The 14,657-nt window shown below is 42.2% G+C and overlaps 1 protein-coding gene across 1 annotated transcript in view; it reads right to left on the reverse strand.

Annotated features, from left to right (window-relative positions):
• Window positions 1-13,663, reverse strand: part of LOC112253874 (zinc finger protein GLI2) — a 71,030-nt gene extending 57,367 nt beyond the window's left edge. The window contains exons 1-2 of the mRNA XM_024425935.2: window positions 13,152-13,663; window positions 2,087-2,209 (exon numbers count right to left, since the gene is read on the reverse strand). Coding sequence (XP_024281703.1) covers window positions 2,087-2,204 — 118 coding nt within the window. The 5' untranslated portion in view covers window positions 2,205-2,209; window positions 13,152-13,663. The remainder of the gene's footprint in view (window positions 1-2,086; window positions 2,210-13,151) is intronic.
• Between the last annotated feature and the right edge of the window lie 994 nt (window positions 13,664-14,657).

The raw sequence follows: 14,657 nt of genomic DNA on the forward strand, positions 1-14,657 counted from the left end.
CATATTCCTTCACGACAAAAGAACTATTGTTCAGACATTCCAAGCTCCATATTAGAAATACTTATTCATGGCCAGTTATATGATTGAAGTAATTGTAGAGTGATAAAAAATTAATGAGTTAGCTGGAAATAAAATGGTAGGTCAATATAATTGAGTTAACGATATTGATGTCGACATGAAACAAGTTATTGAAAACAAAGTCCCACTTGATTCATGTCCCATTTATAGTGTATGTAAAATACGTCCTAGATTCATTTAGCCTAATAAACAATTCGTCTTTCATTTCTTTATCATGGCAGGCCACCAAGCCCTTCATTAAAGAATGAAAATGACACTAAAATCACAAGAAGTTGTATTACCATTTCAAAGTCAGCCGTCAATCTGCATCTCTGTCAATCTCTGAAGGAAGGGCCGTCTCGCCCACTGAGCTCTGCTCTACCAGCCATTTTTTGTAATTCATCAGTGTGATACTCTGGAGGTAAGAACAAGGTCTTTCAACCTCATTATACTGGCATTCACTGACATCTTTAAAACATGCATTCTCTATCTGTCTGTTTCTACTCATGGTGGTGGACACTAGTCTTGAATGTCATTTCAAAGACAAACTATCCTCGTGTCATCATACATGTGTATTAATTGAAGTTATCAGTGAAATTGAAATTGGTCAAATTAACTAATTAGCTTTGGCCCTTCTGATAGGTTAAGGAATTAGGGTTCACTCTGAATTAAATTAGGAGAAAAACTGTTGGATTCTGTTGCAGGAATTCCTAGTAGACATTTAAGACATCACAGAATCGCCCCTACAGACGCCTACTATTTTACTCTTTGTCAACTCAAATTGTCTTTCCTTATTCTTACACAAAATCATTAATTTATTGTTGGACTAACAGGCATTGCGCTGCAAGCTCCACAAGGTTATGAAAACAAACTTGAGGTCTATAGAAGGTTTAAAAAAAAATTGGGCCTGATGCCAATCGTTAGGGACAGAAAATTTATGGCCTATTTTTATCTTTGTTCTTCCTTAAACAATTAATGGATATTTCTTTATCATGGCAGGCCACCAAGCCCTTCATTAAAGAGTAAAAATGTCACTAAATCACAAGAAGTTGTATTACCATTTCAAAGTCAGCCGTCAATCTGCATCTCTCAATCTCTGAAGGAAGGGCCGTCTCGCCCACTGAGCTCTGCTCTACCAGCCATTTTTTGTAATTCATCAGTGTGATACTCTGGAGGTAAGAACAAGGTCTTTCAACCTCATTATACAGGCCTTTCATCACACATTCACTGACATCTTTAAAACATGCATTCTCTCTCTGTCTCTCCCGGCCGCCCTATGAAAGAGGTACACTGCTACTTTTCATTAATTTCAACAAACACAGCCATTTTACCTTTCCCAGGCCAGCCCCGTGTAGTTATATGAACCATTAATCAGAGATTATGCCGCCAAATCGAGCAACGTCGCTGTCTTTAGTCTTTATGAACTTCTCCCTGTGACAGAAGCGCGTGCGCACACGCGCACACACGCACACACACACACACACACACACACACACACACACACACACACACACACACACACACACACACACACACACACACACACACACACACACACACACACACACACACACACACACACACACACACACACAGTACCTGTTCAGTATTAATGATGCTCTTTAACAGGGCCCTGCGTTACATTACTGATTCCCATCAGCTCTACTGTAAGTCACCTCTGACTGCTCCAGGTGCTACAGGAAGAGCCTTATCAGGGACGATTAGAGCCCAGAGCAACTTCTCCCAAGACAGCGTTTTATCTTTGATATGTATATTTCATGTGCATGTTCTCTCTCAAACCTCCTCCTTACCCCCGGCCCTATCAGTCTCTGTAAGACTTTGGCTTGTGTGACAGTCTTACAGTATGTAGGGATGCAGAGACCCTTTACCTTACAGTAAAACCTGTGTCGGCAGGAGAAACCGACCTGGAGTGGATGTGCACAAAAGAATGGAGATGGACCCTTATCCTTCCAGTCAAACTAACCCCCCCCCCCCTTCTTTAAAGTCATTGAAGAAAAGTGGACAGTACCTCTGGTGACAGCTGAAGGTGAGAGTTTCTTCGGGAGGTCAGTGAAGCCGTTTCCATCCAGACCAGAGCCTTTCTTCTCTGTGGTCGTCGGGGCAGAGGTCTCCATTCCGGACATCATAAGCTCTGAAGTAAACGACATGGGGTGGCATCGTCATTATCATTTCATTACGTGACATGTATACAGTAGGCCAATGATATGTATACAGTAGGCCAATGATATGTAGGCCAGTAGGCCACATTATACAGTAGGCCGCATCCTCTGAAGAGATCCAATGTGTTTTCTCAACACGTTTGAAGATATAAGGGTGTATTATTCTTAGCAAGCGAGGCTGAACAATCAGTTCAAATAGCGCTGATAAAAAGATCCACAGTTAAATCAACTTTGATGCCAGCCAGGCTAGGTTACGCTAAGCCACCTTTGGAGACAGCAAACCGTAGCACGAATCACTGGGGTCCTGGAAGAAAGCAGCAACTCAAATTAGATTTCTTTCAGGACAAAACCACTACATGTTTGCACTGCAACCAAAGATAAGCGGCTAGGTTCAACAAAGATAAACAAGCGATGCGCTGCCTGCCAAGTCATTCTTCGTTTAGGGGGCTGTTTGAGCGTGTTGATGGCTGTTTGAGACTGCAGGCTGGGCTCAGTTCAGTTGATATTATAGTTTGCTACATGTGCTTTACACAATATAGGGGAGGATTTTCCTTGAACCTGTTGTGAAGCCCGGGCTTAGTGTATCTATCTATCTACCCTATATTGTGTAAAGCAGGTGTAGCAAACTATAATATCAACTGACCTGAGCACAGTCATCAACGTCCTCAAACAGCCATCTAAACCATTTTTCCTTGAAGGTGTTGTAAAGTCTGGGCTTAGTGTATCTAGATCATAATGGGTGTCTTACTAATAAGACTAGCCTCCAGCCCAGACTACGTGCAAAGTGGGGTATGTGGAGATGGGGGAGGAGGAGCGGTAAAACTGTCCCTCCTCCTCTGAAGAGCTGCGACACATGGTCATATCTTCCCCCGGCGGAGACTGGCCGGACGGACGGGAGACAGGAGGCAGAAGAGCCAGAGCTATGGGACACTACAGGTGTCAGACCTGTCAGACACCACACTGACCGATGGAAACCAAGGTAAACAAATGACCAGGGGCACGCTTGATCTCTCCTGTTGGTCACCAGGGCTCACTCCACTCTTGTCTGCTCTTGTCTGCTCTCCTCTCTCTTGTTCCATGACACTGATGAGGAGGGCATGTCAATAAGATCCACGGACAGTTAAAAGACTTTCAACACTCCGTGAGACTAATCCCAACCTCACCTAAATGTGTGAATGGCACATATTATTACTAGGGTGTAATGAATGACCAGAAGGGGGATTGAGCAGCTAAAAACTCTAGCCTGACTGATGTTAACTAAGGAAAACCAAAATACACCAAAGGACTGGCTGACTGGGACATGAATGAATGTCTCATGTGCCACATTTACCACCTTCCCCACAAAGCAGCGTCGGTGGAGAAAAAGGGGCCCTGGCCCCCCACACCTGCTAGGCTGTCTCAAAGAGACACCACAACAGTAAAGACAGTAGACAAAGCTGTCCATCAGGCTTTTACATCCTGCCAACCCTCCCAGCTTGTTCAAGAGGCAGTAAACTGTGTTTTAACAATGTAGACCTACAAATTCACTCTCTGTTCGGCGTGTTTAACTGTTTCACTCTGTTAACTGCTTGTGACTCAGTCTGTGAAAACTAAATGGGTTCTCAAGAATGGCACAAGAAATTCAGTTCATGTCAAGTGTGTGTGAGTGTGTGTGTGTGTGTGTGCGCGTGCGCGCGTACGATTGTGTTCCTGAGTGTGTTATTTGGTGTGTGCCTTTGTGTCAAGATATGAATGTCTTATCTCTGAGAGTCATAGCTAAATATGTTGATGGTAGAAACAGTAAAGCATACATTTATTAAAGTTAAAGTATTATTTTAGTAGCTAAGGAGATGGTTAATTACCATGATAATAAACCCAGCAGTAGATTTAGATACGCAGCCGTGAGGAATAATGAACTTCTACCTCCTATAGTTAACCGCCATTACCTTTAAAGACGACACCCAATGTTCCATTTAACCGTGAAAACGAACAATGCAAAGCCTAACAGAAAAAAAGGTTATTTATGACAGAAGAACAACTCCTCCTCAAACTACTTTTCTCATTCAGCCTCTGTCTGTGTGTTGAAACCAATGCCTGTTTGTTTTAGAACCTCGGTCTTTAACTGATGTTCCCTCCGATACGGTTCAGCTCTCCTTTCCTTTCAGGAGCTCTGAGAGGAGAAGAAGCTCAAGCCTCTTCCCAGCTTTTTTTGTTTTGTTTTAGGTATTGCAATTTTGTACAGGGTCTATCCCATGTGTCTCGAAACCACACCCTACTAGAGCTACAAAGGTAAAGATTTAATGCGCTGTGTTCTGTTCCTACTCTTCAACTATTATATATTTAACATGGCCTCGGTACTCATGAGTCATTGTAGTTTCAGGTCATTAAAGCGTAATAATCAGGAAACTGTCTGAATAAGATAGGAATGGAAAGATGTTCCTCATCCCTATGAGACTGAGAAGTGATTGAGTACAGTTATCCAGTTAACCCACTGTCCAGTCCACTTCCTGTGTGCAAACTCAAGTAGAGAAAACACAGCTTAAACATGCAAGGCCAGCTTTAACCACTCATAGCTAAACCAATAGAGACTTTCCTCTTGTTGATCTAATCCTCTTTTCACGAACATCCTCTTAATTCCAAGGGCAGAAATGAACTAAACATTAGCCATTATCGTTAGACCGTGAGACATAGTTGTATGAAAAATAATCTTGGTATGGTATCATATGGTTAATTATGAGCAACAAAAATATCTGGGTGTAGTTCTGAGTTACTCTGACATACATGTATTATTCTTGTAAGAAATGTCCTAGGATTCAAAATGGCCTGCCGTGAGAGAGAAGGGTATTCCCAGTGTCTGGGAAAAATGTACATCTCTGCATTCCAGGTGCTGGTCTCCTGCTTTTACCGGGAGCAGAATGCAGTTTGGCACGTCACAGAGTATTACTTACAGCTTCCCACAAACCATCACCACGCTTAGTTATTACACCGCGAGCTGTCGGCCAAACAAATGACTGTGACTGAACACTGAAAGGTCACAGCAGTGCAGTAAAATCACAGAGCAGAGTCAGGCCCACTACCGAGCCTCTCTCTGAAGGGACTGAAGCCCAGGCGTCGGGCACTTTCTGGAATTTATGGTTACGTGCCCCCCCCCCCCTTCTGAAAAATTGTAGTCACGTAAAAGCAGCCCACATACTGCTTATGACTATAAGCACAAGTAGGGAGATCACTTGTGGTGTGGCGTTTGAATACGAAGAATCTTTACCATTCGGAGTACTGTTATGTATGCAGAAAATGTCAAGTTAAACAAGGTTGTTGTGCCTAACAATTCAAGGGTCTCCTGAGAACCTCTCTTAGTCACTGGACGAGTCTCTAGCCTAGAAACGTTTCATCACAACAAGGGCTATCGTTGACACAAGAGCAGTGGCGTGTGTTCATGGATGCCAAGGGAATTCGGGCATCCCCAAAACTTTTACCATGAAAACATTTGTTCGTCTCTCTGTGTTTCATAATGTTACTTCAATATGCAATAGGCTGAATGTATCTCACCGGAGAAAGCATCCGAGTGAGAGAAACAGCGCCCCTCTGTCTCTGTATGTGTAGCCCATCTATATGATGCTGTCTGGTCAAAAAGAGTATGACATTGCTGCTGCCCATAGCATTGAATGCAAGGGAAGCCAGCGAGAATTTGGCTTGGAGCTAAATTGAGTGAGCTGAGTGAGCTGAACCGTGAATGGTCCTGGCTCACCAAAAAAAGTGTCAAGGGAAGCCAGTTTGGATTTGGCTTCACTCCAATCACATCACATCGAGAGCAATACATCATTGACAGAATCAACTTGAATTGTAGCATCTCGTTGTGTTGTTGTCCGGTGGCTAGCTAGCTAGCTAAAATTGGCTGGTTGGTTGGTTGGTTTTACTTAATTCTCCATACTGGCCAATGATTATAACAATGATTCTGATCCAACCATAAAGTCATAGATTGTGGCCCTGGCCTGAGAGAATGGAAGTTCAATATGTAGCTAGATGTAGAAGGCTAACATTAACTAGCTAACATTGCCCATAAAAAGGGAGTTAGGCTAGTGAGCAAGTATTTTAGCCAGGTAGCCTAGGACAACAAAAAATAAAAGTGTGTACTCTATGATAGAGTCATAGATCGTTCCTTCAACATAAAAAAGAGGATGCCTGTCAACATGTTTTTTCTACTTGCAAGAAACGCACGCAGACACACACACAAAAATCAGAACCATGGACAGCCACATCATATTTAGCTTACGTTGATTGGACTAAATCGTTTTTGGTATCTTTTAGTTGTCACTGTACTAGACTAAGCAGAGGTGATTTGATGATGTTGTAATGGTGCTGGAATAGTGGAGGCAGCTCCTGTTTTTTTGTGCAACTTGCGGTAACTCCCCGTGGTTCTAAATCAGTAGTTGTTTAGTGGTCTCGAAAATGTTGGAAACATTAACTTGCTTGACCATGCTGTACGTCATGTAACTGACTGTCTGTTACATGCAATATGCACCGTGGACTACACAGGACAGAGGTTACTCTCCGGTTTTCTGACGAAACAAAGGTGTGGTTGAATTTAGTCTCGGCCTATATTTCACGGCGGCAAGGCAGGTTATAGAGCAAACAACGCAATTATCACAATTATCCTGGCTTGGCGTCCACAGTGATTTTACCCACGCACCACTACCGCATAAGAGCAGGCCGGAGCCTTGGAATCCACACTGAATCACGCTATTCACTATCACCCGATCCATATCATTATTATTTCACTTCAATTAGTGAAGTGAGACTGAGGGGCATCTCTCTCTCTCCCTCTCTCTCTCTCTCTCTCTCTCTCTCTCTCTGGAGATTGGTTGGTTGGCTTGTTGTGGACAGACGAAGCAGAGAGGAGGCGAGACGAAGAGAGGAACCCATCCCCTACCTGTAAGTGCAGTATCCTGTGGGTGATCTCTTCAGGTCCTGGCAGATATTGGGCTTACAGCTCCAACTCCACTTCAGGAGAGAAATCCCCTACTAGAGGATTTAGCCTGTCACCCTGACTCAGCCCAAAAAATGACTGCTCCTCTCTCGTCTGCTAGAGATATAGGCCTCTTCAGGCAAAGAAGAGATTCACAGTAGCAAACAGGGCTCGCTCCGCTAAGTGTATTGCCCAGAGCAACGAGGGTTACACCCTGGCCCTTCATATCCCTGATCAACAGTGAAATGGCATGTGGGCATTTATTAACCGCTATGCCTTTTCATCCGGATGCCAAATGGTGTGTTAAACTGTGTTACACACCTCATGTTTTAGTCACAGTTTGGACTCCTTCCGTCGTCTCTGCTGTTGGCAGCTGAGGCTCTAAAAGGGTGAGTAACTGTTTATCCCCAAAACGCCACCCTGGTCAGCAACGCCCTGATCTCCCCATTTAGCACATTAACCTCTTAACCAACCAGTAAGCTCCTGCTCAGAGGAAGCTGTCGCCATGACAGGGAAACACCACAGCCAGAGGGATCTCTTCAAACACCCTTAAGCCCTGGCTGTAACCACTCTCCAGTCCACCAGCCACAGCTGCCAAACAGCGGCATAACAGAGTGAAACCCACACAGCTCACCTTAAAGCCATGCGGTACTAATGGCTACTGACACAGTTGAAGGCCCAGTGACCCCAGCGAGGCTCTGTTGCTCAATGTGAAGGCATGAGGGCCCACAGGATGAAGACTACTACTGCCTCTGTCAGTCCTTGGTTGCGTCCCAAGTGGGACCCTACTCCCTATATAGTGCACTACCCTATGGGCCCTGGTCAAAAGTAGTGCACTAAATAGGGAATAGGTCGCCCTTTAGGATGCAGTCCTTGCCTTCAACAGGGAGCAGCGAGGCCTCAGAGGGCCCACGGAGAGCCCCAACCATGTCCTGACCCTGCGCCTGATTGTAGGAGCTGGGAGCTGAGTGTGCTGCCTTGTGGGGGGAAGAAGGCAAAGGGGATTGATTGCTAAGGGATAACACATGGGCTGGGTGTATACCACATGTAAGACAAGCCCTGTCCTGGGTTCTTTAGACTGTCAGTAAGGAGTCTGTGGCTTGGCAGCATTTTAACTCTGATCTAATACAGATCCCCTACAGGCAGGATTTGGGTTGCCTGCTTTGAAGCTATTCAGCGCTGACAAATAAGTTATCACATCTCAAGTTTCTTGCCTTGCCATGGCCAAATCATGAAGGCATTTCTTTATGCGAAATCAAAACGACCCCTTACCCTCTGACACCATTCAAAGTCCACTGATTCCCTGGCACCCGTCACTGGTTTTGGGCTGCATTTGAAATGGTTGGTGTTGTTGATACTGTTTACTTCTTTTCACTGCACGAGGACATTTCTATTACTGATATCACGCACACACACACACACACACACACTGTTGCTGTCAAAAAGAGTCAGAAGACATCGTCAGGGCTATAGCGTCCCTTCAGGAATTAATTAGCTGGTGAATCAAAGCAGAGCCATACTACATTAAATACAGCACTGAGGACGAGGAGCAGAGGAGGAGAGAGGCCCATGTCTCCTGTGGCCCTCTGGTCCGGACCTTTGATTTCTCATGTCTCTTGGTATGTGTGTGTGTGTGTGTGTGTGTGTGTGTGTGTGTGTGTGTGTGTGTGTGTGTGTGTGTGTGTGTGTGTGTGTGTGTGTGTGTGTGTGTGTGTGTGTGTGTGTGTGTGTGTGTGTGTGTGTGTGTGCTTACGAGTCTGGGCGTGCGTGTGTGATGTATCTTGGTCTGTGTGTAATGTCTTGTCATGTGTTGGTAAACTGTGATGCCATTGCATGAAATGGAGCTCTGTTTTCATCATGTATAATTGCATTTGCGTTAAAATAGATTTTTCTGCATATGATACAGTATCTTATTATGAGGGGTACAACTGGTTGGGATTGATGAATAACAATTACAATCTAGATTATGTAAAAACAAAGATGAGAGAGAGAGAGAGAGAGAGAATAATAGAGGCAGTCTAGCTGTGAGACCAAACTGATTCAGGAGTTGAGCTCTGTGTCGTTGACCTCTGACCCTGCTCCTGTGGAGTGCTGAGAGAGCAAACACAACTCACTGTTTGTTTGATCTAAATAAATGAAATAAATATGACCTGTAGATATCCTCAAACACAGTGGTTGAGCTGAGCCCCTTAAAGCTGCAATTGTAATATATTGTTAAGATGGTCTTATAATACAAGATAAATCCCAGATAGCACATCTGATTCCTTGGAAGTTGTGGGAACGTACATTTTAGGTTTCCCATTGATTCTGGGAATGAAGCCATACGTTTCCTGACTGGTAAAAGGGAAAGTATTTCAAACGTTCTGAGAACGGAAATAAAAATATGGCCTGTTCTGGGAAAGTTCATTTTTAGGTTGCAGGGAGGTAAGAACGTTTTACTGTGGTTCCCTGAAAGTTTTCCTCTGAGGTTTTATTAATGTTCAGAGAACTAATATTATAGTTTATTTGAATAATGATTTAATGTTCTTAGAACATGTTTCAATAAGACCTAAAAATACTGCTAGCTTGAGTTAACAGTTTTGCACTCCGACAGAAATTAATTTGCTTAGGCATTCATGCAAACACATTTATTTTTCATTGTGGGAGATTTCAGGGGGATTCCAACCTATAATCTTCAGCTTGCATGCCATGCGTTTTTTTTTACTCATACAGAGCTGGTCATTTTTGTCTGTTCAAACAGACCTCATTTCAAAGGAAACAAAGCACTTATTAGGACCAGGTGTGGCCAATTAGTGGGCGTGGCCAACACCCCTGAACACACTTAACAAAATAGAGCATAGAGAGCGATTTGTTTACTCTGAGAACGGAAAGTATATGTTTTTTAAACAACATTCTTACAACGTTCTTTGAATGATACTGTTTTCTTGTGGTTTTAATGGAACGTTTTATGAAATGTTCTGAGACCATGGCTTTAAATAGAACCATGACGAAACCTATAGAAAACGTTATGCTGAATTACTCAAAATGGCGCAGAGGAACGCTCTCGGAACAATTTGAGAACATTGCTTAAATAGAACCACGAGGAAACGTGTAAGAAAGGTTATGCTGAAGTCCTGAAATTCACACCTAAGAATCATGAATGTTATGCGCTAGCTGGGTACCCTGCACCATTCCCAGAACATTGTGGGAAGGTTGTATGCAAAATAACCATAGGACAACCACACGCTCACCAAGCTCTAACAAACATATGGTTCTCAGAACGTTATGTGCTGGCTGGGATATTGCCCTCTTTTTTTGTTAACATTTTTGCAAATTAAACAAAACTTATATTAGACAAGGTAGTGTAACGAGCAGATAAATAGTTGATGGAGGCGAAGTTAAACAATGGAATTAACAACGTTTGATTAATATTCCAATTCTCTCCAAAGATAGCATTTGGTTTGACCTGAGCCAGATGTGATGTGGTGTTGAGAGGAATAGTGCAACAATGTTCACGTCTTTGTCTGAGCCAAAGCTGTAGAAACAGCCAAGCTGGATAACTGTAGAACACCGTTTACACAAAGGTGAAAATTCATGGTATTAACAGTGACCGTCTCAAACTTTACGGTCATAGTTTTTCCTCTGAAAAACGTCAAGCTAAGCAACCTGACAAAATTGACTCACTTCACATGATGTAATCCATAAGGACTATTCCATAAGAAATATGTGAGGTGAGCCACTGTTTTCTAGTGGTTCCAGTGTCGTCCCCTTAGGACAGAGACAGTTAATGCTGCCTTTATCGATAGAGCCATAGCACGCGTGCACACAGAACGCACGCACGCACAGCCTCCAGGGCAGACTGCTGTGGTCAGGGGCCTCTCTGAACAAACCAAAATATTCGTTTTCTGGAGGGTATGGCAGCAATTACTGCTCTTTTCTGTGTGGGAAAGAGAGAGAGAGAAAGAGAGAGAAAGAGAGAGAAAGAGAAAGAGAGAGAAAGAGAGAGAGAGAAAGACAGAGAAAGAGAAAGAGAAAGAGAGAGAGAGAGAGAGAATAAGTAGTCCATTGTTAGTCTACACCTGTTGTTTACGAAGCATGTGACAAATATAATTTGATTTGATTTGAGAGAGGGAAGGAAGGGGTTAGTCATGTGACGTGATTAAGTGTAGTTTGATTGTAAATGGACACTTCATAACAGTTGGACATCAGATAACGTAAAAAATGTGAATACAATTAAAGATAACCGTGTATACTGTAGGTATCTCATACTAATTTCTCATATTTTCAAACAGGCAGAAATAAGAATAAGATAGCATCCAATAGAAAGTGTATTTCACTACATGGTAATGCCAATGGTTTAAGCCTTAACCAACCTGTTATTTCTAGTGTTTAGCCAGTGGCATTTCCTTTCCCCTGCCTGAACGACTTCCTAGGCCAGGTAGCTTAATTGGTGCTGTGTTCTTGTTTATGGGGGATAAGATACTTTTCAATCCTCTCAGTGGGGAGTTTGACTCACTTTTCATCCAGGCATCTCCCCTGCTCCTCTCTCTCTCTCCTGAATACCAGACTCAACTTCTATTCCACTTTTTCAAACACTTAAGACACCAGGAAGTCCTTCTCTTTTTGTCTGCGTTCTCTGGAGAAGAGAAAAGCTAGCAGAAAAGGCATTCGTGGAGTGGGCCAGCGGTGTGAAAACGGCTGCAGAATGGCTCTGCTTGGTGAGTGCCTACGTCCCAAATGACACCATATTCCCAATATAGTACACTGCTTTTGACCAGGGCTGGATAGGATGCCATTTGAGAGGCTGAGATGAAAGTGGGGGTAGGTTGATGACCGCAGCACCAAGCCTCAGTCCCCTTTGAATAATGTGAAAGGCCCATCATTTCTTTAAACCTTTTCAACTCTTCGCAGCCTGACTGCTGGAACTCTTCATCCTGCACAATAGAAAATGCACTAAAACTTTTTTCTAATGCAAATGAACTAAACCAACCAACGGGCCATTCACATAAAAACACACAGACGTCCCAGGCCAGAACCAACTCTGTTTGGAAACAGAGAGTGGTAACATAGTAGAGGACGGTATTGATTTATTTAGAATCTTTTTTGATATTACTCATCTTCGTACATTTTGATTATAATGCTTATCTCTACTAACAACCACCCCAGCTTATTTTCTCTCAAATAAAGATGACTATTAGCAAATACATCTTCAAATGTTGTTTCATGTTTTGATTGTAATTTATTCACACATTAATAACACACCAGGGAAACATTAACAATGCATATTAATTGCAGCCATTGAAATGCACAGCAATGTACATTTTCCTGCATTGGGTGTGACTGCTAATGACTCTCAGTAGCAAACACACTAACTTTTTGCGAGTTGGATACCTTTCAGATTGAGGGGATTTAGGAAGGGTCTCTTTCATTCAAGCAGCCTAAACTCACGAAAGCTCAAGTTAAACCTAGAATCCTTAATTGGAACAATAAGAAAGCGAACATCCAGCCTCTGTTTTGGTACAAAGCTGAGGGATGGGCCTGGAGAAATGTAACCACTCTCAAATTCATATGCATAGCTATGGATGCAAGGACTGGCCCTCCATGGTATCGAAATGATAGTTTTAACCATGTTTTGAGGTTTTACAGCGTTCGTTACATTTACAAATATTGGACTAAAACAAGCTTATATTTGGGGTTATGATGGGGTACGACAGTTGAACTAAACTCATAAGGCATTTATAAGTTATATTCTTCAAGAATCAATGGGTATATAATACATTTTTTAAAGTTAAAAAAATAATATTTTAAATATTAAAAAAAACGCTATTTTAAAAGGTTACGTTTAAATACTATTTTAGGCAATTCAAAGTAACAATTTCAGATGTGCACTAAAATGATTTACTAGCCTATTCATAATAAGAATAATCTTCTAATAATGAATAAGAACGATGATTTCCAGAGTTCATCATCACATGCATGTCCAGTCCACCTACCTCAGTGGTGATGCCTGTGGTCGGTATGGTCCGAGTCTGACCCGGTGCGTTTCCCTCCGTTCTGTTTGTCCACTAGTTCTGTACAAGTTTCAGCAACGCTATCGAAGATTACCGTTAGGTCTAACTTTCTCCGTCAAAAAGCAAGAAGTAACAAACTCCTTCCAATGCAAGGATGAAATCCATAAAGTATATTCTAGTAGCCTAAACACGATCAAGACTAACTACATTCCTCTTCCCAACTTCTCATAAAGTTCACCGTAGAGTTTATGTGCGTCGTCTCAACTTTTACAATCCATCACCGAGAATAACGAAACAAGTTCTTGAAATCGATCCTCCCTTACTAACAAAACATTGCAGGATATCGAACTTTGTAGCCTAAAGAGGTCTGAAAGGTTTGAGGGTGGTTCGTTCTTCGTCAGAAATGTGGTATTGAGACGCCAGGCTGATATGTTTTCAATCTGGTCCCCCTCATTCTCTCTCTCCTCTCTCTCTTCTCTCACTCCTCTCTAGCTCTCCGGTGAGTATTTCCATTTGCTGTACCAGATGGGCCGGTCTAGCCAAACCAACTAAGGCTCAAGGTTTAGGGAACAGTTGTGTAAAGTTTCACCATTGTTTAATATTAGGTGATTGACCTGTATCCAAGCTCCCCATACGATGTTACTGTCTCAGCCAATTAAAATAGACATGTTTTAATTATAATGTTTTATTTAAAACATATTAGACTGGTTTGTATGTGTAGGATATGGTATGTGTAGATAGGCCTTAACATTAAGAAATAATTGCATAATAATAACATTACATTTAGATAAATGAATAAACTGGAGTCATTCTGTGAGCTGAAATGTATGCAATTTATTTACCCTCAATAGTAAACAATCAACGTCCTTGCCACGCGAATTCCAGCCCTTCTTATTACCTTGAAGTGCAGACACTGAAACGTGTGTAGCCCAATTTAACGATTTATTAAATGAATTACATAAACTATAACAAATATGATCATTAATGCCTATTTGGTGTATTGGAGCCAAGAAACCAAATCTGCCATAACAAGCTAATTACCCTAATGTATGCTATAGGTATTTAATCTTACTCTAATTGATTAATAATGTATTCATTTGGACAATCATATCAATCCACGGCCTGTTGTCTAGCCCAAATCTCTAGAGCACCTGTGTTTGGATTATTCTTTTCGTTGCGCGGTTATTAATCAATCGAACTAACGATTTTGGACATTTGTAGAATATAGGTTTATTTCATTTCTAGAATTGATTCTAACAAAAAAAAATGAATGATGTCCATTGCTTCTTAGACCATTGAAACGTTTTATTTACATGGCAGAACTGTATTCGTTGTGTACAGGCCTGGTGGTGATTGACACATTTTGAAAGGTCCTCTTCCAGTCATTGCCGTGATTGTTGCAGACAGTACAGCACCGGCCCTTTTCCTTTCTAACCATTCAGACTAGTTCCGGTTTAAAATTCAGTTAGTGTTTCAATACAAGCATAT

The sequence above is a fragment of the Oncorhynchus tshawytscha genome, linkage group LG07, assembly GCF_018296145.1.
Source record: "Oncorhynchus tshawytscha isolate Ot180627B linkage group LG07, Otsh_v2.0, whole genome shotgun sequence".
NCBI classification, from domain to species: domain Eukaryota; kingdom Metazoa; phylum Chordata; class Actinopteri; order Salmoniformes; family Salmonidae; genus Oncorhynchus; species Oncorhynchus tshawytscha.